Source organism: Acomys minous (assembly GCF_964271855.1).
Source record: "Acomys minous genome assembly, chromosome: 14".
Taxonomy (NCBI): Eukaryota; Metazoa; Chordata; class Mammalia; order Rodentia; family Muridae; genus Acomys; species Acomys minous.
In genome coordinates this window covers 5,255,434-5,282,022 of record NC_140496.1, presented here as the reverse complement: position 1 = coordinate 5,282,022, position 26,589 = coordinate 5,255,434, and the positions used below count along the sequence as shown (strand labels likewise).

General features: G+C 51.4%; 2 protein-coding genes across 7 annotated transcripts in view; both read left to right on the top strand.

Moving 5' to 3' along the window:
- The window catches only part of SPIRE2 (spire type actin nucleation factor 2), a 39,599-nt gene extending 20,203 nt beyond the window's left edge, over positions 1-19,396 (top strand). Inside the window, exons 3-15 of the mRNA XM_084757847.1 lie at positions 1,940-2,296; positions 4,826-4,906; positions 4,993-5,157; positions 5,760-5,846; positions 6,417-6,540; positions 7,907-8,076; positions 8,766-8,955; positions 10,327-10,442; positions 13,046-13,180; positions 13,342-13,409; positions 17,285-17,312; positions 18,620-18,735; positions 19,045-19,396. Of these exons, the coding sequence (XP_084613973.1) occupies positions 1,940-2,296; positions 4,826-4,906; positions 4,993-5,157; positions 5,760-5,846; positions 6,417-6,540; positions 7,907-8,076; positions 8,766-8,955; positions 10,327-10,442; positions 13,046-13,180; positions 13,342-13,409; positions 17,285-17,312; positions 18,620-18,735; positions 19,045-19,273 (1,866 nt within the window). The 3' untranslated portion in view covers positions 19,274-19,396. The remainder of the gene's footprint in view (positions 1-1,939; positions 2,297-4,825; positions 4,907-4,992; positions 5,158-5,759; positions 5,847-6,416; positions 6,541-7,906; positions 8,077-8,765; positions 8,956-10,326; positions 10,443-13,045; positions 13,181-13,341; positions 13,410-17,284; positions 17,313-18,619; positions 18,736-19,044) is intronic.
- Positions 19,397-22,805: 3,409 nt separating this feature from the next.
- TCF25 (TCF25 ribosome quality control complex subunit) overlaps positions 22,806-26,589 on the top strand; it is a 30,789-nt gene continuing 27,005 nt past the window's right edge. For 2 of the 6 annotated variants that reach the window (XM_084757849.1, XM_084757848.1), the window contains exon 1: positions 22,806-23,141. In XM_084757849.1, the coding sequence (XP_084613975.1) occupies positions 22,950-23,141 (192 nt within the window). In that variant the 5' untranslated portion in view covers positions 22,806-22,949. The remainder of the gene's footprint in view (positions 23,142-26,589) is intronic. The other 4 variants (XM_084757851.1, XM_084757850.1, XM_084757853.1 and 1 more) reach the window with 2 other exon arrangements.

Here is a 26,589-nt window from a genome sequence, read left to right as displayed (position 1 = left end):
AGCTAGAGCTGTGCTGCGTAGATAGCCTGTCCTGAGCTAACTGCCTCTAATACAAACGGACAGACAGTGTCCTGGAGAGAGGGCTTCTGAGCTAGGAGCATCCTCGTTCTTCCAGATCGCCTGTGTGGCCACCCACAAACTGTCTGTAACCCCATTCTAAGGAATCTCACGCCCTCTTCTGGACTCTGGGGCTCCTGCATGCTTGTGGTGCACAGAGGTACATGAAGGCAAAGCAACAGCCAGTACATATTAAACAAAGGAAATTAATTGATTAAAAAAAAAAAGGAATAAATAACAAGTGGTGCTGGAGAGTTGTCTTAGTGCTTCAGAGCACTTGTGCTCTCACAGGACCTGGGTTCAATTCCTGCTGCACACAGGACAGCTCACAGCTGTCTGTAACTCCCTCTTTGCTTCAGAGGGCACTAGGGACATACATGGTGCATACGTATACATACATTTGGGCAGAGCACTCATACCTAAACTAATAAATAAATAAATTTAGTCAGGCATGGTGCCACACAGAGGCAAGCAGATCTGTGAGTTCCAGGCAAACTTGGTCTGTATAGTGAGTTCCACCAGCCAGAGCTAGGTGGAAAGACTCTGTATCAAAAAACAAAATAAACAAATAATAAAAATATAAGCAAGTATATAGTATTCTTCTCTTTGAGGCAAGGTCTAACTGCTCTTAAAAATTCCACCAATTCCCATTGGAAGCAAGCTGGGGACTAAAGCTTTAACACATGGGTCTTTGGAGGCCAGGTAAGAATTAAACTCTAGGGCTGGGGCATGAGATGGTGGTGGACTCCTCTCATATCACATGTGAAGGGCTGGGGTTGATAGCCAGCATTGCAGAATAAAACAAACCCCCCCAGCCCCCCGAAACCACAGTGGTTAAGTGACTGCAGCAGCCCTCACTGGCCTGCCTGGTGTGGTGGCGCAAGCCTTTAATCCTATAGCACTCGGGAGGCAGAGGCAGGTGGATTTTCGAGGCCAGCCTTGGCCAAGGCTACAGAGAGAAATCCTGTCTCCAGAAACAAAACAACAACAACAACAACAAAAATTAGCTGGCATTTCTCCTGGGATTTAAGCCATACTGTTATGGTACATGAGAGGTTAATGCTTAGCTAGAATTTCTCTTTCCTAATGGTATTTTTGGGCATATATGCTGTGTAGTCAGCTCCATAGCCAGGCCAAGTGCTTTCCTTTCGCATAAAAACATGGTGAGCCTTGCCATGCCCACTGGGCCCTAGCTTAGGGAGCTGCTAATGTTTCTATTGCTGTGGATGGGCTCAGCCTGCTTGGAGCACGCCGTGTCAAGGCTTTCCATCTGATCCGTGTGCTTTTCTGTGCTTCTGTTTGCTGCTCTATAGGGCCCCACAATGGGCACGTAGCACCTTTCTATGAAGGACACACAGGTAGTGTATGAGCAGATCTTGTGTGCTGTACCTTTCCATTCCTCTGGGTTAAATACCTGGGAGGGGAGGTGCTGAGTCATGTGTTTGATGCACATTGGTAAGAACTTTCCTGTTTTCTACAATGGCAGTGCTGTTTGGGAGAGCATCTTTTTAACCGTGGTCCACGTTTTGTTTGTTCCATGATGACTTCCCTCCGACAGAGAGGTGTTCTGTGTAGCCTTGGCTGTCCCAGACTTGCTTTGTAGACCAGCCTGGCCTCGAACTCACAGCAATCCGCCTGCCTCTGCCTCCTGAGTGCTGGGATTAAAGGCGTGCGCCACCGTACCCGGCCCCGGCTGCATTTCTATATCATAGCACTGTTATAAGCCGTGCTGAGATCTGAGATCTTCTCTTCCACCTGTCTGCCATTCTGAATGGCATCTCTGATTCTCTTGTGGTGGTGGTGGCTGCTGCTGCTTGTGGGCCCCAGTGCCCTTGTGGCACAGAATGCCACCTCTGGTGACCATGTGACTCCTGTCCCCTAGATGGTGCAGTCCCTGGGCTTCGCCATCTACCGCGCTCTGGACTGGGGATTAGATGAGAGTGAAGAGCGAGAGCTCAGCCCGCAGCTGGAGAGGCTCATCGACCTCATGGCCAACAGCGACTGCGAGGACAGCAGCTGCGGGGCAGCGGATGAGGGCTACGGGGGTCCGGAAGAGGAGGAAGAGGCGGAGGGCGGCCCCCGAGCCGTGCGCACCTTTGCCCAGGCTATGAGGCTGTGCGCTTCCCGCCTCACCGATCCCCATGGCGCGCAGGCCCACTACCAGGCGGTGTGCCGGGCTCTCTTTGTGGAGACGCTGGAGCTTCGTGCTTTCCTGGCCCGGGTGAGGGAGGCCAAAGAGGTGAGCACGCACTGCAAATGGGTGGTGCCGGGTGCAGGGAGGGAGATGGATGGGAGGTGGGAGTACAAATCGGTGGGGATGGGGGTAGGGAGGAGATGGCGCCTGTCCTTGGTCGGGGTTAAGATCCTTGGCGCGTAAGAGCACTGTCTGTTCTTCCAGAGGTTCTGCGTTCAGTTCCCAGCAACCACATGATGGTTCACAGCCATCAATAATGTGACCTAATGTGCACTGAATACATAATAAATAAATAAACAAATAAATAAATCTTTAAAAAAAAAAAAGATCCTTGGCGCACCGGGTAGTAGTGGAACAGGCGTTTGGGAGGCAGAGGCAGGCGGATCTCTGTTAGTTCCAGGCCAGCCTGGTCTACAAAGTGAATCCAAGGATAGCCAAGGCTACACAGAAAAACCCTGTCTCAAAAAGCAAAACAACAACAACAAAAAGCAAACAAACAAGCAAAAACTCCTTTGTGCCTGACTGTACCTTCCTAGAATACACATAACTCCCCCGTGCTGAGCTCTCTCGTGAATCTCCCATACATTTTTAACTTCATGCCTTCTTTTCACGGGTTTTCAGAGAAGGGGATCAGTGAGTGGCTCCCAGCCTGTTTCTGCTGTATCATCTCCTGTTGCCTCTAAATTAGCCATTACCCTCTTTCACCTCCGTTTAGCAGCGCGCTTGGCTTACCTCGGGCCTTGCTAAGCCCCAATTCCTTCAGAAAATGTGATGCTAAAGACAGCCGCATTTTCCCTTGCAGACCCACGTAGACAGCCCGTGCGCTTGGAGATTTGGGGGCAAGTAGGCGAGGGACCCCCTTCAGTGCATGTACTGTGCTTGCCAAAGCCCTGCCTCATTCTTTGGTGGTCCTCCATCTAACCAGTGACCAGGTGCCACCTCTGAGAGTTAGGGTCCCTCATCCTAGTGCCGGGGCCTGCCCAGGATACGGCCCGCGCCTGGGCTGGATACCCTTTATGCTGTCCTGACTTTTCCTGACCAGAGTTAGGGCTTGACATCTTTTTACTGTATCCATTCTTCCTTGGAGAAGTTGCGACAGCCTTAAGAGGACCATTTTCCTTTTCCTGTGAAGTAGGCTGTCCAGGGCCCCCATCAGCATTTCACTGATGATGGAGGGGATACTCGGCAGAGGTCATTCAATCCTGCACAGGTAGCAGAAGCTGTTTTTGCATTTGTTGGTGCTGCCTGTGACTCCACCCTGCCCTTTTCTGCGCTGTATCTCTTTTCCTGTGGCCTAGAAGGGCCATAGCATCCCGGCCCGTGCTTGGGCTTTCAGGGATGTTGGAGTAATGGATCCTGGCACCCACCTTGAGCCCACTGGTCCTCACTTGTAACTACCACACACCGACGCTGGGAGGCTCTCCCCTTACTCCCAGTGTTCAGCGCGCCATCTCCCACCTTCCCTTTCGGCTCCTCCCTGGCATCTTAGAGACACTCTTCTGGCCTTCTTTGAACATGGTCTCTTCTCTTGCTCAAATCAGTTCCTTACCCAGACGAAGGAGCTATTGCCTTAGCAGGAGCACACACCTCTCTCCTGCATCCCACTGACCCCAGAGACACTCAGGGAGTGGGTGATGGAGATACAGGGTCCTGGACAGGTGCACCTGGCCTAGGCTGCCATTTTGGACAGAAGCATGTGCTCAGGCTAAGGCGTAGCTATGTAGGACAGGGGAGCTAGCCTCTATGCCTTTGCCCCAGGAGTCCTACACAATGGTGTGGCTCAAAGCAGTTTGGCAAGTAGCTCGGAGGGAAAGCAAGTGTAAATAACTGGTTCTGTTCTCTCTGGGTGGGGGCCGCTGAAGGGCAGATGCTTCTCTATACTGAGGAGTTGTGAGAGAGCCAGGCTGCCACCCAGGTCCAGGACCACATGGCAGTGAGCCACCATTTCACCCCAAATTCTCAGTCCCTGGCGTCTTTCCTGGCCCTCACCATGATGAGGTACTTTATATCTGGGGCTACCTCCTAGGACCTGCTGGTAGCTCACCCTGTCACGTACCTACCATCGATTCCACCACCATCTGAAGACTAACACTTGCAGCACTGTGCTGGACTCGAGCCTCAGAACAGCAGCTGAGGGAGCATACAGAACTTCTGAGAGCCTGGTCCTTGGTGACCTCGGGTGCCGGCCATGTATAAGGAAGCAGCCTCGAACACACCAAGAGGACAGTGGGCTCCCAGCTTGGCTAGGGTGTCCTGAGGTGCTGGGTGAACCGAGGTCTGGAGGGCGGCAAGGAGTGCTTCCTTGTCTGCATCAAGTGCCTCTTTGTGGGTCAGACGGGAGTGGACGCCGGGCTCTCACCAGGCCTGCTTAAGAGAAGCGGCTGGAGAGATGAAAAGTGCCCTGTGTCACCCAAAGCCGTGGTATAGCTTCCCCAGCTCTTTCTGAGTCCCAGAGCGTGGATCAGATGCCTGGGTGGCAGATAACTGGTAGCGAAGTGCCTCCTGCCGGGTGGGATTTGTCCTGCTGTGTCCACTCTCCGGCCACTCACGTGCTAACTGGACATATGGCCCCAGATGCTGCAGAAGCTGGGAGAGGATGAGCCGCGGGTAGAGAAGCCACTGGCCGAGCTTGACCACCTGGGACACACGGACTGGGTAAGACGCGGGTCCCTCCACCCTGCCGGGTTTGTGCTGGGAGGGCCGCGCGTGCTGGAGCTGATGCCGTCTGTTTGCCGGGTCAGGCCCGGCTGTGGGTACAGCTCATGCGGGAGCTCCGTCACGGGGTGAAGCTGAAGAAGGTACAGGAGCAGGAGTTCAACCCGCTGCCCACCGAGTTCCAGCTCACCCCCTTCGAGATGCTGATGCAGGACATCCGTGCCAGGAACTATAAGCTGCGCAAGGTCATGGTGAGCCCTGGGCAGCGGCCTCTCCCTGCCGCCTCCTGCAGGTTCCTGCTGCCCCGCCCTCTGCTCCCTGCCGGCAGCCCCTGCCCTGGTCCTGGTGCTTGGTCAGCTTGATGCTCGCCCGCAGATGTGACTAACGCAGATGTGGCTGGTCTCCACAGTATTGTATTGGGGCGCAGTATGATTAGGGCAAGGAGGGGCTCTCGAGATCAGGAGGGGCCCGAAGATCTGTCCACACTTCTCCAGGGAACACATTTGCACAGCCTCATCCGCACTGGTATTGCTCTTCAAATTTTATACAGAGAAGCTCACTTCATTCTCTGGGTTCTACAGCCCCATTTCCTGAATAATCTTTAGCTCTGGTAGTTCTGGTACCTGACTCTGGGCCTCATTAGGAGGCCTTGAATGGTGTAGTCGCTGCTGAGTGTGGCCCATGGATTTGCTGTGTACCTTTTAGAGAAGCAGCTGGGTCCCAGGGAACAGAAGCCATAGGATGAAAGTCGGCTGTGAGGACTAGGCGGCAGTCGGCTGTGTGAGCCTCTCCTAGTCACCGTAATGCCAGCGGTGGCTCCTGGGAGCTCAGGTATCTCTACTCCTCCTGGCAGGTTGATGGGGACATCCCTCCCAGAGTGAAGAAAGATGCACATGAACTTATCCTGGACTTCATCCGCTCTCGGCCTCCCCTGAAGCAGGTACCAGCTCTATACCTCCTCCTCTGGATATTCCAGGGCCTGCTGCAATCCTAGGACCAACCCAGGAGGTGTCTTCTGAGAGGCCATTGAGGGCTTAAATATATATATATAAGTATTCTGCCTACATGTGTGCCTGCACACCAGAAGAGGGCACCAGATCTCATTATAGGTGGTTGTGAGCCACCATGTGGTTGCTGGGAATTGAACTCAGGACCTCTGGAAGAACAGTCAGTGCTCTGAACCTCTGAGCCATCTCTCCAGCCCCACAGAGGCTCTTTTGCCTGTAGGCTGGAAGGCTGGGTTCGATCCCTAGGGTGGAGCTTGTAAGTCTCTGTCTTCTGCCTCTTGGAGAGAACTTTTGACCATTTACACCTCACACCCACGGTGCCCAAAGCCTCCTTAGGTAGTGCTTCCTTGGGGTTGCCGAGAGTGAGCTCTGAGTGCTGCGTCTCCTGGACTACGGCAGCGTTTCCCTAGCGTGGTCTCCTGGACTACGGCAGTGTTTCCCCAGCGTGGGCCCCTGTCACCACCCGCCTCCCCTTCCTGCTTAGCGTGTCCTGTCGGCGGCAGGTCTCGGAGAGGCGGCTTCGCCCTGTACCACAGAAGCAAAGAACACTGCACGAGAAGATCCTGGAGGAAATCAAGCAGGAGCGGCGGCTTCGTCCAGTGGGGGCCCAGCACCTGGGGGCCCGCGGTGAGCAAGGGTGCATGATGGGACAGGAGACACCCCCAGTAGATCCAGCTGGGCTACAGATCAAAGCGCGGGACTATTATTAGTCCTAAGAGCTCCTGTCTGGGCAAAGGACCTGGGACACCTTTTGTTGCTGCTGTTGTTGTATGAGACAGGGTTTCTCTGTGTAGCCTTGGCTGTCCTGGACTCACTTTGGAGACCAGGCTGGCCTTAAACTCACAGTGATCCTCCAGGGACCTGGGACATCTTAATTTAATTTAATTGATTTTAAACTTAGGGGAGTTATAGTGGCCTTGTGAAGTCCTAACCAGAGGTCTGTAAAGGTGAAGTAATCTTGAACTCTAGACTTTGATCTGGTTTTGCCTTTATGTGTTGTTATAACAGATGACAAATTTCAATATTTGAGAGGAGAAAGAGATAAAAGTAAGTTTCTAAGTGATTGGAAGCCAGGCTTGTATTCACATATTTGAGGCCTGGTCGTCCTTGCAAAGCAAGGATGGTGACCTTCAAGCCTGCTTCTGCTGGGCCTTTGGGAAGCCAGGCGGTCCTCTTTAGCCTACAGTTACTCACTGTTAACTGGCTGACTAGCCTTCCGTTTCCCTTCTCAGTGGAGATTTAAACCAAGCGGTGTTCATGAAGCGCTTCACCCGTGTTGGCTTCTTCTCCTCCCGCTCAGTGTCCACCCCTGCGCTGGCCTCTTCACCACTCCTGCCCTGCCTAGTCAGCATCTATTCTCTTTTTCTTTTCTGTCTTGAGAGAGGGTCTCACTGCGTAGCCCTGGCCTGGAGTGCTATATACACCAGGCTGGCCTTAAACTCACAGAGCCGTCTGGGATTAAAGGCATGTGCCCTGTGACTCCCAGTTCAGCATCTCTCCCTGCCCTGGCCTCCTTGTCCTCCCCACTTGCTGTCCACTCCTATACTGGCCTCCTCATCTTCCCTGTTTGCTGTCCACCCCTACACTGGCCTCCTTGTCCGTCCTGTTCACCGCAGTTCTCACACTGGCCTCCTCATCTTCCCTGGCCACTGTGCGCGTCTGCACTGGCCTGCTTCTCTTTCCTGCTCACTGACCTCTCCTTCACTGACCTCCGCATCTTCCTTGTTCATTGTCCATTCCTGCCCTAGCTTTCTTGTCCTCTCTGATCACTGTCCACTTCTTCCTGAGCTCCTCATGCCTGTGTGTTGTCCATTCCTGCTGTGACTCCTTGCTTCTCTTGGGGACCATCCACTCTGCCTATGTGCTCCTGCCTCCCTGACCACACCCACCCCTGCCCTGGTCTCTTTGCCTTCACTGCTCAGTGTTTACCCCATGCTGACTCCCTCTCCCCTCCGCTCACCTTCCACCATGTCTTGTTTTTTCCTGCCTTCAGGGTTTGGTTCTCTGCCCTGCATCCTCAACGCCTGCTCTGGGGACGTCAAATCCACTTCCTGCATCAACTTGTCTGTCACGGACGCTGGGAGTGGAAGCCAGCGTCCTCGGCCCCGCGTCCTGCTTAAAGCCCCCACGTTAGCAGAGATGGAAGAAATGAACACATCTGAGGTCAGAGAATAGGGATTCATCAAAAGGTCATGCTGACAGGCTGGAAAAGGCTCAATAGGACAGGGGTTTGCCAGTTAGCGGAGTAGGTGTCCTCTGCAGCCAGCCACTGGGGGCATGTGGCCCCTTCCATCTTTTCAGCTCAGAGGTAGCCTTGGAGCAGTGGGACAGTGACTTCTGAACACAGCAGCAACAGCAAAAGCTGAAAGGGGAAGTAGTTTTCTTCTCCTGGGCAGACAAGTAGCCTGAGTAGCCCGTAGAAGATGTGAAAAGGTGGTCCCAGTGAGGATCCCTAGCCCACTAGGATGGCAGAGGACCTCAGTGCCAGCTGTCCCAGGGCTCAGCCTTCTGCAGAGCTATCTCCAAGATTTTCTGGAAGGCCTCAGGGAATGGTTTGATTATTGAGACGCTTGCCATGAACTGTCCAAAAGACAGGAGGGCTAGTGATACATAGAGGACAGTCCAGGACCTCGGTGGGCTCAGTCAGCAAGTGGATTCACTGCCTTGGTCTGAGGATGAACAAGAAGATCCAGAGAAAGTGGTCAGAATTGGAGGCGGTGGTCAGGAGGGGCGTGGTCATGAAGGGGTGGTGGTCAGGGGGGGCGTGGTCGTCAGGAGTGGACATAGTCAAGGTGGAGCAGTGGTCAGCAGGGGGCGTGGTCAGGAAGGGGCTGTGTCTGATATTCATTCAGGAAGAAGAGTCCCCATGTGGAGAGGTGACACTGAAGCGGGATCGCTCTTTTTCGGAACATGACCTGGCTCAGCTTCGGAGTGAGATGGTCTCTGGCCTGCAGTCAGTCTCTCAGCCCCCAGGAGGCTCGGAGCCACCTCGGGCCAGAGCAGGCAGCATGCACTCCTGGAGGCCCAGCCCCCGAGAGCAGGGTACGTACTGCCTTTACCAGCATCTGCTCTGCCCACATCCATCCTATGGCCTTTGTGCAGCAACCCTAGTCTCACGTGTTCCCTGAGCAGGCAAGTACCCAGGGTTGTGGAGCTTGCGCCCTGCAAGGACAGTGCCAAGTCTGTCACCACCAAAAGCAGGCATCCTGTGTTCCATTTGAGAATTTTTCAACTACCCAGCCTGTGTTCATTGCAAAACATTTTCTAAAGAGCCTGAATCCTGGGGGCTAGAGAGATGGCTTTGTGGTTAAGAGCACTTGCTGCTCTTGCAGAGAAAGGGGGTTCGGTTCCCACAACCCACATGGTGACCCCCAATGGGTTTCCATTTCCAAAGGAAGGCGGTGTCTCTGAGTGGTCAGAGCTCAGCCTCATGTTCTTACGTGACTGGCTAAAGCCACAGTTGATCGGCAGAACACAACTTCCACACGGAGCAAAACCTTGAGCAGATACTTTGATATCAGGAAGTAAAAACTGTGGAGGAATGTGAGTTTCTCTCATGCAGCTTTTCTTTAAAAAAATTTTTTTTGAGACAGGGTCTCTCTGTGTAGCCTTGGCTGTCCTAGACTTGCTTTGTAGACCAGGCTGGCCTCGAACTCACAGTGATCCTCCTGCCTCTGACTCCCCAGTGTTGGGATTAAAGGCATGCATCACCATGCCCAGCTCCTTATAATTTTTTTAACATTTATTTAAATTTTTAAATTTAATTTTGCTTTTGTTTTTCAAGACAGGGTTTCTCAGCTGGACAGTGATAGCGCACACCTTTAACTCCAGCATTTGGGAGGCAGAGACAGGCGGATCTCCGTGAATTCAAGGCCAACCTGGTCTACAAAGCAAGTCCAGGACAGTCAAGGCTACACAGAGAAACCCTGTCTCGAAAAGCAACCTCCCCCCAAAAACGACAGGGTTTCTCTGTCTAGCCCAGGAACTCATTCTGTAGATCAGGCTGGCCTCAAACTCAAGAAATCTGCCTGCCTCTGCCTCCCAGAGTGCTGGGATTAAAGACCTACACCACCACTGCCCAATTTAATTTACTTTTTATCTTATGTGTATGGGTGTTTTGCACATATGTATGCCGCATGTGCTTGTATGTATGTGTGTGTCTGTGGTGTACCTGCTGAGGTCAGAGGAGGGTGCTGGGTCCCCTGGAACTGGGGTTACAGATGGTTGTGATCCACCCTGTGGGAATTGGGATTGAACCCGAGTCCTCTGCAAGGACTGCTGAGCCAACCCTGCAGCTCTTCATTTGACTTTTAGCTTGTTGCCCACGCCCACTGGCACACACAGTGTCCCCACTGTCCACCTGGCACAGCTCTCCTGCCAGGTAGTCTTTATGGGCTTGTGTTCTTCCTCCAGTTCCCTGTCCTGTGAGCGGCCAGTCCCAGCCCTACCCCAGCTCCGCCTTGCCCAGCAGCTTGAGCTCAGTGGATAAAACGGAGGCTTCTGCACCAGATACCAGACACCTGTGGCTGGTAAGTGACAGGGCAGGCTGCCTGGATGGCCTCTCTGGCATCAACTTCATCCTTTCCCAGGACAAGACATTCTCCATACGTGGGGCGGGGGTGGGGTGGGGTGGGGGTGGGGGGTGTCGCACGTGTCGAGTGTCTGTCTGTCGAGGTTGTTCTTTGCTGCCACTTGCTGGGAGAAATTGGTACTGCGAGTTTTGTGGTGTTTGTTGTTCTTTGCTGCCACTTGCTGGTAGATGTTGGTACTGCGAGTTTTGTGGTGTTCGTATGAAGAACTGAGAGTCCCTACTGCTTTGGAGCCTGGACTTGGGCAATGAATTGCACTGTGCAAATGTATCAAATGAGGTAACAGGTAAAAGCTGATGGTGGGCTACAAAGCATCCTACAGGTGTGTGAGGGAAGGAAAACCATGCTTGACACCGTCATCTCACTGAGGCTTAGATTAAGACGGGTGTTAAAATGCTTTGGAAATTATAAGTTCTATGTAAGTTTAAGGCAGCCTTATTAACTTTACAGGTTTATTTATTTATGTGTGTATATGAGTGTTTTACACATGGATGCCTGGTGCCTGCTGAGGTCAGAGGCATCAGGTCTCCCGGAACTCGGGTTGTAGATCTTAGTGAGTCAATCTGTGGGTGCTGGGAACTGAACCCCAGTCCCTCTAAGAGCAAGAAGTGATGTCAACCGTTGACCCATCGCGCCAGCCCATATGTGGAATGGAGAATGGCTTCCACAGGCATACACGAATACACATACACATAAGATAAATAAATGTTAAACTGTTTTAAAAACGTGACTTCTCACTTTTTCATCTTAAAATAATAAACATTACCTCACAGTTTCTGAGCCTTAAAAGTCCAGAAGCATGGGCTGGAGAGATGGCTCAGAGGTTAATATCACTGTCTGTTCTTCCAAAGGTCCTGAGTTCAATTCCCAGCAACCACATGATGGCTCACAACCATCTATAATGTGATCTGGTGCCCTCTTCTGGGATGCAGGCAGAATACTGTATAAATAATAAGTAAATAAATCTTAAAAAAAGAGGCCAGCCTGGTCTACAAAGAGAGTTCCAGGATATCCAGGGCTACACAGAAAAGCCCTGTCTCAAAAACAAAAAAATCTTTTAAAAAACCCAAGCCAAACCCAGAAGCAGAACCAGGTTTAATGGCGCACACCTGTAATCCCAGCACTGGGGAGGCAGAGGCAGGTGGATCTCTGTGAGTTCAAAGGAAGCCCAGGACAGCCAAGGGTACACAGAGAACTCCAGTCTCAAAAAATAAACAACCCAAAATTATTTGTTTGTTTGTTTACTTGTCTTATTTATGGGTGTTCTGTCTGCATGTAAGTCTGTGCACCACATGGATGCAGTGTCTATGAGGCCAGAAGAGGGGTTGGATTCTCTGGGATCGATGTTACAGATGGTTTTGAGGCACCGCGTGGGTCCTGGGAATCAAACCTGGGTCCTCTGAGAGAGTAGCCACTGCTTTTATCTGCTGAGCTCTCTCTCCAGCCCCTTATTTTTACTTTTGAGACAAGAGTCTCACGTTGTACCCCAGGCTGGCCTGGAGTAAATTGTGTGGCCCAGGTTGGCCTCAAACTTGCTCTGCTCCACTTCCACCTGAGAAGCAGTTTAACTAGGGGGCTTGGCTGCTGTCTCTCTGAGGTTCCAGGTAGACTGTAATAAACAGGGGCTGCAAGCTTCATGGGGGCCACATGACCTGCAGAGTCCTCATGCCATGGCATCTGAAAGACACATCATGTTTTGTGACCAAGTATCAGTAATGACACACGGTCACTACGAACTACAATATTATCAAGTCTTGCCATTTTTAGTCCTTGTGCCACGGCAGCAGAAAGCCTGTAATGTAGGTCTGTGTACCACATATTTTATGACTGTCAACAATGATACACTCTTACTATGAAGTGTCACCATTTCTTTTTTGTTCATTTCGTTGGGTTTTTTTGTTTTTTGGGGTTTGTTTGTTTGTTTGAGACAGGGTTTCTCTGTGTAGCATTGTCTGTCCTGGACTCGCTTTGTAGATCAGGCTGGCCTTGAACTCAAAACTTGAAAACAAAACAAACAAACAAACAAAAAACCTGTATGCCATATTGCCTCAAGGGAACGGAAACAATGCCATTTTACAGAAAAAAGTAGGCTTAGAAGGTCTAGTGTGGCGTTTTATGCCACACACTGGTAAGGTCAAACCAGGACTGCTCATCATAATGCCAGTGAGGGCAGATGGCCTGCTGCGTCCAGATGAGCACACACTGGGGGTCAGGCAGGCAGAGGATCCCCAGGGCACAGCAGGGCGAGAAGATTCTGTGGTGACGCTTCTAGGGAGAAGGAAGGCTGGAGCCATGGTATGTATTTACAAGCAGGAGATGGAGTTTGCTGGCATAGAAGGAGTCAGTGCGGACAAGGGCAGGGTCCTGGGGCCATGGGACTGGGGGACCTTGCTAGAACAGCAGGGCCTCCTTGAAGCAGCCCCCAGGAGTGACTGAGCTGGTACCCACTCTTTACTAAGTTGTCTGGGTTGTTTGGACTGAGACCGGGTAACTGTGGGATCCCCAGGGTGTTGAGCAAGCAGGATCCTACCCCTTCCCCCCAGGAGTTCAGCCACCCTGTGGAGAGCCTGGCTCTGACTGTGGAGGAGGTGGTGGATGTGCGCCGAGTGCTGGTGAAGGCTGAGATGGAGAAGTTTCTGCAGGACAAGGAACTCTTCAGCAGCCTTAAGAGGGGGAAGGTAAGACTTGGGTGCCCTGGGGGGCAGGGGAGGAGCTGTTCTGAGCAACAGCGCGTGGGACTCTGGGGTTGGGTGGAAGGCCTGAGGCAGGCACCTGTATGGACTGGGCTTGGACTCTGGTGGCTGCACACAGCCATGTCTAACGTGGCCTCTCCCTGCAGATTTGCTGCTGCTGCCGAACCAAGTTTCCTCTATTTTCCTGGCCGCCTACCTGTCTCTTCTGCAAGAGGTGAGCCTCTGTCAGCAGACAGACTAACAAGGGGAGGAGTTCATTTTCTTCTTCCTCTCTCTGTGTCTCTCTTTCACGGGGTCTTACTATATATCCCAGACTGGCCTCAAAGTCATGATCTGCCTGCCTCAGTTTCTTGAGGATCAAGGACTATAGGTTAGTGACACCATACCTTGTTTAGATTAAATTTTTTTTTTTCAAGACAGGGTTTCTCTGTGTAGCCTTGGCTATCTTGGACTTACTTTATAGACCAGGCTGGCCTCGAACTCACAGAGATCTGCCTGCCTCTGCCTCCCAAGTGCTGAGATTATAGGCGTGCGCCCATCTTTGTTTTGTTTTGAGAGAGCATCTCGCTCTGTAGCCTTGGCTGGCCTGGAACTGTGTACAGGATGGTAGACCGCACAGATCTTGGATTGAAGGCGTGTGCCACCACACCTGGCTTAGGCTACATTTAAGTAGTGAAGGGACACCCATGTTTAGCCAAGATGGGGCAACAGCTACTTCCTAGCTGAAATAGCCCCAAACAATCAAACAAAGGATATAAAACAAAGCCTTTAAGACACTGGGCTTCAGGCAACTGTGGGAAGCGAATGAGGGAGCTTGTGCCTGCACGCCAGAGGAGGGCACCAGATCTCATCATAGATGGTTATGAGCCACCATGCAGTTGCTGGGAATTGAACTCAGGACCTCTGGCTCTTAACCTCTGAGCCATCTCTCCAGCCCCAAGAATCATCATCTTTACCATTAACAATAATGGCAGATTCCAAGTACAAGCAGCAAAAATGATAAGACTGCAAGAGGAACTAAGTGCACATTCAGAATTAGTGACCTCAGCGTTTTTCATGCAATAATCAATAAAGCCAATAAGGACACCTAAGGACACAGGAGATTGGCACAGCATGCGCTTGAAACGTTCCACCCAGCAGCAGCTGAATGTGCATCTTTGGAGCTCTACATGGGACACTTAGCAAGGTTCTTACCTTGGACCACAGGATGGGTCTCAGTGTTTAGTTGAAGCTGAGCATGGCCACTCGTTACCTTAGCACTTGGACGGTAGAGGAAGGAGGATCAGGAACTCACGGTCATTCTTGGCTATACAGAGTTTGAGGCCTCTAAGCACTGCTTGAGATGCTGTCTTTAAAAGGGTAAGTGGGGAAGGGGCTGGAGAGATGGCTCAGTGGGTAAGAGCACTGGCTCTTCTCCAGAGGACCCAGGTTCCGAACCAGCACCCACATGGTGGCTCGCAAGCATCTGTAACAACAGTTCCAGGGATCTGTGAGGACACCAGCTTGCAAGTGGCATACAGACATACATCCATACACATTAAAATAAAGGAGTAATTTTTTAAAATGGTAAATGGTAGGGGGTGCGGGAGATGGCTGGAGTGTTAGGAAGACCCTGGTTTGGATTCCCTCACCCACGTGGTGGCTCATGACAGTTCAGAACTCCAGTTCCAGGGGGTCTGGTGCCTTCTTCTGACCTCCACAGACCCAGGCATACATGTGGTACACAGATACACGCGTGGGCAAAACACTCATACACGTAAAACTAAGTAAGCCTTTAAAAGTTATAAGCTGGGCGTGGTGGCGCACTTCTTTAATCCCAGCACTTGGGAGGCAGAAGCAGCCTCTTGAGTTCAATCTCTGATCTCTTGAATTTGCGGCCAGCCTGATGTACAAAGTGAGTTCAGCCAGAGCTACAAAGAAAATGTTGAAAAACATACATATACATACATAGATATGTACATATGTACGTACGTACAAACGACAGAAAGAATTATAGCTGGGCAATGGTGGCACACGCCTTAAATCCCAGCTCTCAGGAGGCAGAGGCAGTTGGATATTGGAGTTCAAGGCCAGCCTGGTCTACAGAGTGAGTTCCAGGACAGCCAGGGCTACACAAAGAAACCTGCCTCAAAAAAAACAAAAAAACAAAAAAAAACTTCAAAAGATGGGCTGGAGAGATGGCTCAGAGGTTAAGAGCGCTGTCTGCTCTTCCAGAGGACCTGAGTTCAATTCCCAGCAACCACATGGTGGCTCACAACCATCTATAATGTGATCTGGTGCCCTCTTCTGGCCTGCAGGCAGAACACTGTACACATAATAGGCTCAATTTTTTTTTTAAAGAAAGCTTTATTTATTTCGTATACAGTGTTCTGCCTGTATGTACGTCTACACACCAGAATAGGGCCCCAGATCTTATTATAGATGGTTGTGAGCCACCATGTGGTTTCTGGGAATTGAACTCAGGACCTTTGGAAGAACAGCCAATGCTCTTAACCTCTCTGAGCCATCTCTCCAGGCCCCTAGGCTCAATTTTTTTTTAACAGTTATATTTTATTATGAGCTCACTAACAGAGCATACCTCACTTACAACCCAACTAACCCAAACAATAGGAAAAGGAGATTATCAGTTCCAAGGAACAAGTCTCCTGGCATAGTCAGCAGGATCTCAGCAAACCTGCAATTCAACCAAGGTTGCTGAACCTGGAACAGCAGCCAAGGCCCAGAGCCTCAGCCAGAGCCCAAAGCCTTGAAGCCTTCCTTAGAGTAGTTCTCTCTGGGAATGTCTCTCGAAGTGTTGATGAACAGCCAAAACAATCCCAAGTCCTCTCTCTCAAGCCTCTTGTTTTAGGTTCATATATATATATATCCTCTTAGAGTCTCTACTAGGATGTTTTGAGCTGGCAACATCCAAGCTCCCCCACCAAGTGGTTCGACTTCTAAGTGGAAAAACACCCCGCTCTTTCACAGGTCTGTTCCCCATCCCACACTTGGGATCAACACAAAAACATGATTATCTCTCCTACACATAAGAAAATAAATATATATATATATATTTTATTTTATTTATTAATTTTTTTTTTGGAGACAGGCTGTCCTGAAACTCACTCTGTAGACTGCTGGCCTCAAACTCACAGAGATCCGCTTGCTTCTGCCTCCCAAGTGCTGGGGTTAAAGGCATGCACCATGACCGCCTGGTTTAAAGTCTTTTTTTAAAACTGAAAAAAATAATATAAAAAAAACCCAAAACACTGTAATATCCAATTAATACAAAATGTGTTGCCTAACTATAATGAAATAAAATTAGGCTAACCCAGGGTTTCCCCTCCCCCACCTCCACTCTGGATATTTAGTTTAGGGCTGGGCTTTGTGCATGGCAGACACCTCTGCGACTGAGCATCACCCAGTCCCAACCCAGGGATTTATTGATGGGAAACTAATTATAGGATTCCCTTCCCAGGGAACACGGTCCACTGTCTTAGTAAAGGAATTCTGACAACCTTCATAATATGGAGAAGAGCCCCTGGTACATCTATACAAGTTTGCCAGGCATCTCATTGTAACGAATCATGTACGTTTTATTAGTATGCTCCCGGGACAGAAAGCTGGATCTCTATAGAGTGGCTAGCTAAATTTAGGGCTGAAGTTTAACAAGAAGGTTGTTGTTGTTGTTGTTGTTTTTAATGAGACAAGACCTACTATATAGCTCAGGCTAGCCTCACAAAATACCCCATGCTAGCCCTAGTCTCATAATCCTCTGTCCTGAGTGCTGGAATCATAGGTCTGTGTCACCGCACCTGGCAAGCGTTTACTTCTGAAATTGGATATGGGAAATATTTTTTTTAGAACTAATTGCTGCATAAAATTGGACATCTTACTTGAAGCCTTCCTACCTAGATGGTGCCTCTATGGTGAAAGGCACCAGAAATACTCCAGGCCAGATATCCCCGAGAGAGACAAAGAGACGAAAGAGACTGAGTGACCAGGGATGAAGGCTGACTCGCGTGGGGCAGACACAGAAGCCAGGAGGAGGACATAGTCCCTCCCTAGGCTTCCTTACCGCTGATGTTGTCTCTTCTCTGTCCCTTGCAGGGCTGTGTGTACCTCCTGCAGTGTGAAGGTGAGGATCTGGGGAGCCTTCCAGATCTTGGTGAGGTGGGCTAGGGGCACTGCTGTTACCCATCGGATGCGCTGGACAATCGCCCCCTTATGAGGCCCCTCATCCATTCCCTTCTAGGAAGAATCTGTCCCCACATGTCCCAAGATGCAATTAGTGTGTTTGCTTGTTTTGATTGTAAGACAGTGTCTCATACAGTCTAGGCTGATTTGAAACTGTCTCTGAGGATGACTTTGAACTCCACTTCCTCCTGTCTCTGCCTCCCAAGTCCTGGGATTACAGGCAGGAACCACTCACTGACCTAAGACTGTAGGTGTGTGTGTGTGTGTGTGTGTGTGTGTGTGTATGTTTTATTTCTTTTAGGCAGGGTGCCACTATGGATCGCTGTCTGAGTTGGAACTCACTATGCCTGGCCAAGACTATAATTTCTTAAAACCCTTATAGGTCGCATTTTATTTTGTTTTATTGAGACAAGGTCTCACTGTGTATAACACTGGCGGGCTTGGAACTGGCTACGTAGACCAAACTGGCTTAGAACTCATAAATGTGCCTGCCTCTGCTTCTTGAGTTCTGGGATTACAGGTGTACAGCTCTCATACGTAGTCTTAAAATTCATTTTTAAGGTGCTAGAGAGATGGCTCAGAGGTTAAAAAGCACTTGCTGCAGTTACAAAAGACCTGAGTTTGGTTCCCAGAACTTACATGACAGCTAACAAGTTTGTAACTTCAGTTCCAGAAGATGGAAACGCTCTCTCCTGTCTTCCAGGGGCACTGCATGCACACAGTGCACAGACATGAATGCAGGCAGAGCACCCATACACACCACGTAAAATAAATAACATCTTAGCCCTTCCATGTGAGGAGGCTGGAGGCATGCAGCTTCCCTCTCCCCTTCTAGAAGCTGTCCTTCAGCTTGCATTTGGATAACAGGCTTCTGCTCAGAGGTAACGGACAGAAACCCTGGAGGTGTGCTAACCACCATGTCTCAGCTCAGAAAGAGGAACCTGCTTTTCTCAATGTCTGTATAATCTGTCCCTGGACCACAGGAACACCTCATGCTTGTCAGTGTGAAACACTGGCCGTGTGCAGAACCTAAAATCACACCCTTTGTGGTATAAAAAGACACAGTTCCTGACCCCTAAGATACAGTTCAGAAGAGCAGGAAATGTAGTTGGGAGGCACTCATGCTGGGTCCTCAGACGAAGGTGTAGGGGCGCCCCTTTCAGTCTCTAGTCCCCAGAGGGGTGCAGAGGCTGGAGCGTGCCTGGACGGTTGCTGAGGAGCCTTGTCCACTCCTTTCCTTGTGTGCAGATGAAGATGCCTTCCAAGAAGTGTGCACACATCCCCGTGTACACACTTGGTTTTGAGAGTCTTCAGAGGGTGCCAACTACCAAAGCCACGCCAACACCGAGGAGAGAGGCCTTCCAGTATGTTCTCTTGCCTTGTTACTGGTGTCCTGTGGTGGGAAACTGGGGCAGCAGGTTCCCATGGCACTGTGAAGGTTTCCCCAAGGAACACGCCAAGGGCTCAGGAAGGGCCTTTGCTGGGCTGCACGTTGCCAGTGTGCTCAGGGAGACCCCTGTGGAGGGGGAAGGAGGAGGCAGTTTGGACGAGGGTGACTATGGACATGAAAAGCAAGATTTGGGATTCTGAAGTGGCAAGAAAAGGCCTCTGGGGGGCTCTGTCCCTGACAGGGTTCTCCCTTCTCACTGCTCTGTCCTGGCCTCTCTCTCTAGAGCCCTGCATGGACCAAAGTGGCGGAGCGTGGAGGAGGAGTTTCCCCACATCTACGCCCACGGCTGTGTCCTAAAGGATGTCTGCAGTGACTGCACAAGCTTCGTGGCTGACGTAGTGTGCTCCAGCCGCAAGAGTGTGGACGTCCTCAATGCCACGCCACAACGCAGCCGCAGCCGCCAGACCCAGTCCCTCTATGTCCCCAACACCAGGACTCTCCATTTCCAGTGACTTGTGATGGCCACCCTGCGCCCCATCCTGGAACACAGCTGCCATCAGCCCCCCTTGCGCATGTACATATATACATATATAGATACATTTATAATATATATATGGCCTATATATTTATATTTACATACATTGTCTCTTTGCCCTACAGTTCATTCAGGGCCCAGCTTTCTCCAGAACCTTCCCTGTTCCTTTCCTCTCAGGAATCCTTGGAAAGGCTGGGAGGGATTGGGGAATGGAGGAAGGCAAAGGACTGTGATCTTAGAACTCTGGCACAGCTTACACCATGGTTCTCTTTGGCGGCCTTTCTTCCCTGGGTGGACAGGGCAGCTTGGTTCGCGGGTGAACCTGAGTACCAGGTCTACCTCTGCCGCACTTTTGGGGCCCAAACAGCAGAGGCACCTGGGACACCTCTAAAAGTGGATTGTGAATTTTCCTGAGGCGATCGATATGAACAAGCATCTGTTCACCCCAGATAACACGGTGACAGACCAAGGAAATGACTCCACTTCAGTCTAGCTTGACGAACCAACTACTTTACTGAGTAACATACGGGGGGGGGGGGGGGTTACTTACAGGACCGGAAGTGACCCTCAGATACTTGTGTCACCTCAAGGCCCCATCCCAGCATAGGTGACAACTCACTGTAATTCACACCCCGGCTAATTTCCGACTTCCCATGGTGCAGCTGGGGAGGTGTGGCGGGTGGGGTGGCTGGTACCTGCTGTGAAGGCCTGATGACCTGTTTCCTACCCTATAACCGTTACCACAGGCCTACCATCACACTGTGCTATTTATTTCACTGCCGTGGTTGCAGGCGGTGTTTTGTGTTTGCTACAGCTGCTCTGCCACATCAGAGCCACATGATGAGGATGCTTCATTAAGCCCTGAGGCAACACCTGCCTGGGACTCAGGGAGGGCCTGTGCTAAGCACCCTACCTGCCACATGCACCAGGAGGCAGGTTCTGTTGTCATCCCACCTTACAGAAACAAAAGATCAGTAAGGTAAAGGATTTTACTGCTTTTGAGAATAGCGGGCACCTCTCCTGAATCACCCTGCTGACTGAGGCCTCTTGGGAGACTGCAGACTCTGACACCCTGCTCAGGACGAGAAGAGGCACCAAAGGCACAGGAATGCAACAGGTGGCTTTGTGGGAAAGAGCTGACCTTCAAATTAGAACAGCCAACAAAAGCAGCTAGCTCCCAGCTCTTGTTTGAGCACCTCAGACTGCCTCTGTATCTTCTTTGTTTTTTTACATTTTATTTTATTTTTTGGTTTTTCGAGACTGGGTTTCTCTGTGTAGTCTTAGCTCGTCTGGAGTCACTTCGTAGACCAGGCTGGCCTTGATCCGCCTGCCTCTGCCTCCTGGGTGCTGGGATTAAAGGCATTCGTCACTACGCCTGGCTGTCTTTTTATATTTTAAATGATATTCTTACGTCACATGTTTGCTTGCATTGATTTATGTGCACTCCACAGCCCATGGGTGCTATCGAACTGGAGCTGCAGGAAGTTGTGAATCACATGTGGGTGCTGGGAACTGAACTCCTTGAACTGCTTGAGCAGCAGGCACTTTTTTGTTTTTTTGGGTTTTTTTTGAGGGGGGGGTTTCAAGACAGGGTCTCTCTCTGTTAGCCATGGCTGTCCTGGACTCGCTTTGTAGACCAGGCTGGCCTCGAACTCACAGTGATCCGCCTGCCTCTGCCTCCCGAGTGCTGGGATTAAAGACGTGTGCCACCACACCCGGCCTGCAGCAGGCACTCTTAACCACTGAGCCATCTCTCCTGCCCTTTAAAACAAAACAAACAGGTGTGATGGAGCACACCTTGAACCCCAGCACTCCGGAGGCAGAGGCAGGTGGATCGCTGTGAGTTTGAGGCCAGCCTGGTGTAGAGTGAGTCCAGGACAGCCAAGGCTACACAGCGAAACCCTGTCTGGAAAAACAAACAAAAAACCCCCCAAGAGAATCTGAATGGCCTGGTCCTACTTTGAGATTCTTGCCCAGTGTGGGCAGAGCAGCTCAGTCATTCAGGCTGAGCACCCAACCTAGGGAGGAACCAAGATCCCCGGGGTAGGCAGCTGCAACTAAGGGTGCTGACCGGCCGCCCTCGCTGTCCTTGCCAACTGCCTTCCTCGTTTGGAATTTGGGAGTCACATGAATCCAAAACCAGGTTCTCTCTGGGCTACTTACCCATTACGTCAGTTTCTTCATGTATAAAAGGAGAGCAATCTCCTATAGTGAGGTAGGACTTCAGAACAGCGAAGGCTGCCCTGCCACTCTTCCCTTTACTCTCTCCCCTGCTCTCAAGGTGGGGAGGGGTCCAACCCAATACCAGCTCGTTTTACACTCTTACTTTGGAGGTACCCAATCATGGCTTATCTAGGAACGTTTTCCCAAAGTATAAAAAACTGGGCCTGGAGCTGGCCATGGTGGCGCACGCCTTTAATCCCAGCACTCAGGAGGCAGCGGCAGTGGATCGCAGTGAGTTCCAGGCCAGCCTGGTCTACAAAACGAGTCCAGGACAACCAAGGCTACACAGAAAAACCTTGTCTTGAAAAACCAACCATTCAACCAGACAAACAAAACTGGGCTTGGACATGGAGCAGTTTTGTAATTCCAGCAAGTTCAAGGTCAGCCAGAGCTACACAGCAAGATCTTGTTTTATTTGTTTTTAGAGACCTGATCATGGGGTTTTGGGGTTTAAAAAAAAAAAGCAGGGCATGGTGTCGCAGGTAGATGATGATCTCCGTGAGTTCGAGGCCAGCCTGATCTACAAAGTGAGTCCAGGACAGCCAACGCTACACAGAGAAACCGTTTCTGAAAATTGCAAAAACAGTCCGGGGCAGTCAAGGCTACACAGACCCTGTCTCGGAAAAATAAAAATGCAAAACAACAAAGCGAAAGGGGGGGGGGGGAAAGCCAGCCTGCTCTGTCCAGAGACTCCCTACACCTTTATTGTGAAAACCTTCCTGGATTAGAATACACAAAGGGCTGGCCACCTCGACTTCAGATCATCGATCCACGCCAACACCCCCGTAACACGAGCATCCCCTATAGCGTTCGCGACAATAAAAAGGAACTTCTGTCGCCTCACACGGCTCGTGCACCTCACGCAGAGGAGGTACCCAGTCCTTCAGTTAGACTGTTAAGGCAGACACTGTCCCTTTGCAGTCTCGTAGCAATGCGGAGGCGGGGAACACCGGGGGTTCGGGAATCCGTCCTTGCATTCGCCGTTCTGTCCTACCAGAACAGTCTCTTTGCACGCGAGCACCGCAGCGTGCGTTCGTGCTCACCCCCTCCTCACCCGGCCCCACCTGGGAGTCCTCCCGCCCCGCCCGCCAACCCCGGGGGATCGCGTCGGTGGCGCGCTGCGTTCTGAGCCTGCGCGTCCACGTCCTTGTCCCGGCCGGTTTTCTGCAACCCGTACAACCTCTTAAAAGCTGAAGAAACACCGCACTGGAGCCGGGGCGCCGCCGCCGCTGGGGCCCAACTCTCGCGAGATCTCGCTGGCCCACCCTCGCACCTTCGCGGACTCCACGGGTTAACTGGGAGGAAGTTCCGGAGAGCCGCGGCGCGCAAACGCGACACGCCAGCCTTGCGCCAGCGCGCCGCCACTGCGCAGGCGTCGCCACTCTGCTGCTCTTCCTCGTCCCTGTGCCTCCATCAGGCTGTCGGGTCCTATGTCGCGCCGGGCCCTCCGGAGGCTGAGGGGGGAACAGCGCGGCCAGGAACCCCTAGGGCCCGACGCCTTGCAGTTTGACCTCCTCGATGACGATGACGCAGAGGAAGAAGGACCAAAACAAGGGCTGGGTGGCCGGCGCCCCGGAGGCGCAGGGAAGGAAGGAGTCCGTGTCAACAACCGGTTCGAGCTGGTGAGGAGCTGGACAGCCGGAGGAGACTGGGGTGGGGTGGGGGCATGACGTCATACGAGGGGGGGAATTAAAAAGTTGGGTCTGGACTGCAGTCGAGTGGGCGGAGAGAAGGGGCTGCGCTGCATCGGGGAAGGCGGGCCTTCGGTAGGGGGGTGGGGTGATGAGGCAATGCTGAATTGCGAGTCCCGGTGGTGTTGATTTGGGGCGACGTCCCCCACCCTAGATAGATTGGAAGGTGGGGTAAGATGCGGAGCGAGGGGGCTGCTAAAGGCCTAGCGCGGGGCTGTGGAGGGGCTGAGTGATAGGAATTCGCTGCAGTACAGGGCGTGTCCCAGGGCAGTGTCGAGAGGCGTGGTGTGACGTAGGGGCAGCCCGGGGCCGTGACGTCAGAGTGGGCGTGGCGTGACGGGTCGGAGACAGCTAAGGGGGAGGGCCAGCAGGCATGGAGTTCAGTTGGGTCGAGGCTTCGGTAAAGGGGTAAGGTTGTGCTGTAGTGGGGCGCGCATGGTTTCGTATCTGCGGTTTGAGAGAGGTCTCTGCAGCTCATTACAAACATTCTAGTTTATTTGTCACGGCAGTTCTGTCTGTCCCTGCAAAGTGTACCTAGCTCATGCCTCGCAGCAGGTGTCTGACACACACACACACACACACACACACACAAATGTGTAGTGCTCTTGAGTCCCATGTTTTCCCTTATGACTGACTGATCTGTGTCTGTAGCTTTATACGTGAAACTCTGACTGCGTGTGTCGGCAGATAATACGTTGTTTTACTCGTTTTGTATCTCCAGCGTGCACATATGGTAAGGCTTCAGTGGCCATTTTTGAGTGAGTGAAAATTTGTAATGAGTCTGGAAACCCTTGGTAATACACAGTCTTGCCATCCCCAGCTTGGTGGCCCACGCCTTTAATCCCAGCACCCAGGAGGCAGAGGCAGGCGGCTCGCTGTGAGTTCGAGGCCAGCCTGCTCTACAGAGTGAGTCTAGGACAGCCAGAGCTACACAGAGAAACCCTGTCTCAACAAACAAAACAAACAAAAAACAAAAGACAAACCGACCAAATATATTGAGGAGTGTGGGAAATGTCCTAGACATTTTGGAAGTTTTGCTCAGAGATTGGTAACAACCTCCCCAGTAAGGAATGACAGGGATTAATCCTGTAGTTTGTGGTGGTAGAACAGGCCTCTCCTTGGCACTGTCAGAACTCCGCTACCTCCTCTGATTTTCAGCCTGAAAGTAACTCCCTTTCCTACTCTGTTTCTTGTCCTTTTATTTTAACTTTTTTTAAAAATTAGGTTTAACTTATTGTTGTTGTTGTTATTTTGGGTTTGTTTGTTTGTTTTCAAGACAGAGTTTCTCTGTGTAGCCTTCACTGTCCTGGACTCACAGAGATCCGCCTGCCTGTGCCTCCCCAGTGCTGGGATTACAAGTGTGCGCCACCACACCAGGCCTTGTTTTGTTTTTCCAAGACAGGCTTTCTGTGTGTAGTCCTAGTTGTCCTGGAACTCATTCTGCAGACCAGGCTAGCTTCAAACTCAAAAATTCAATTGCTTCTGCCTCCAGAATGCTGGCGTCAAGGGTGTGAGCAACCACCTCCTAGCTAGATTTAATTTTAAACACAAAAAATAGGGAAATACAGATAATCCATCCGCACCCACGGCCCGGTTCCCAGTTCCTGGCATTCCAGTCAGTCTATATGTCTTTAATATTATTTCACTCCCTTTTCTCCAAGAGGTGATTTCAGAGCAGGTGGTAGGCAGCACATCATTCACCCAGGCATAAGTCTTCTTCAGTATTGGATTCCTCCCTTGACAGCAGCTGCTGTTAGCTCTCAGACTTTAGGTACCTGGACCATCCGCCCTAAAGATTGTACGGCTCTTGGGAGCCCTTCCTCCAGTGAGCAGAGATCAAGGCTGACTCTTTACAGCTTTCTGCCTTTTACTTCAGCCCTCGGTCCTCTGCTTCTGCCATCCCTTTCTTCCTTCCTGGCAACTCTCAAACTGCTCAGTTGCCTCATTTTTTAGGGGTCAAGTAGCTGGCTGTCTTGCCACTTTTGGGGCCTGGACTTTGTTGACCAGCTTAGCCCACACTACTGAATGGGCAAGAAAGGGGGCCAGAGGAGTGACTCAGTGGTTAAGAGCCCTTGCTGCTTTTCCAGGGGACTTGGGTTTGGGTCCAGGGGATCACCTACAAATCAAAGCCAAGGCTTGTGAGGGTAAAAAGTGATACAAACTAGTGAGACTTGGTGGCGCACACTTTTAATCCCAGCACTTGGGAGGCAGAGGCAGGTGGATCGATGTGGGTTCAAGGCCAGCCTGGTCTACAAAGTGAGTCCAGGACAGCCAAGGCTACAGAGAGAAACCCTGTCTCAAAAAACAAACAAACAGGGCCGGGCGGTGGTGGCGCACGCCTTTAATCCCAGCACTTGGGAGGCAGAGGCAGGCAGATCGCTGTGAGTTCGAGGCCCCAGTCCTGTAACTAAGCAAAGACTTTGGGCGGGGGGGGGCGGGATTAAAGGCGTGCGCCACCATCGCCTGGTGCAGCAGCGCTGACCTCCCCCAGCCACGCTTGGGTGCTGTCCTGCTACCCGCCTACTCTTACCATCTAACTAGAGTCACCACCACCCTCGCTGACATGCTTTTTAGACTACTCTTTTCCTTTCCCGGGACAGTTACCACCATGTCCAGCATCCTGTTTCCTTGCTGTGCGTGCTATTTGTCCTGGAAACAGACTTTATGGCTCACTGATGTGTTGCCACCACTCAGGACAGGGTCTGGCGCTCAGAATGCATATCTGTCAGTGCTGATTTTACTAAAACAAATTACTAGCCAGTCGATGGTGGCCCACCCCTTTAATCCCAACACTAGGGAGGCAGAGACAGGTGGGTCTCTGAGTTCAAGGCCAGCCTGGTCTACAAAGTGAATCTAGGACAGCCAAGGCTACACAGAGAAACCCTGTCTCAAAAACCAACAACCAACTGAGTTGCCTTAGGTATGCATGCAAAGCTGTGGAGTCCGAGGCGCCTAAGTCTGTGTCCTACCTAGCTGGCCATCTGCGCAGCTGAGAGAGCTTAGACCGCACACGGAGTGCTCTTGCTAACCGCTGGGGTTGCCATGAACTCATGGGTGTGGCCTGTAGCATGTGCTGGGCACGTGATGAGCACCCAGCAGATGTAGGTGTGTGCTGTTGGCGATGGAGGGCACACATGACTATGAATGCCTGTTCTTGATACATTCTTAGGGGCAGAGGATGTCCTTCTGGGGGACTGAAGCAGGGTAAAGACTGCCTGGGGTCTCTCCTGTCTGGAAGTCATTACCACTTCGTCAAAAGAGTGGTTACCGATCAGCTTGTTGCTGGGCGCACAGTACAGACCTTGAATCCCTGCATTCGGGAGGAGTTAGAGTTAGAGGCCATCTTAGCCCAAATATCAAGTTCCAGGCCAACCAGGGT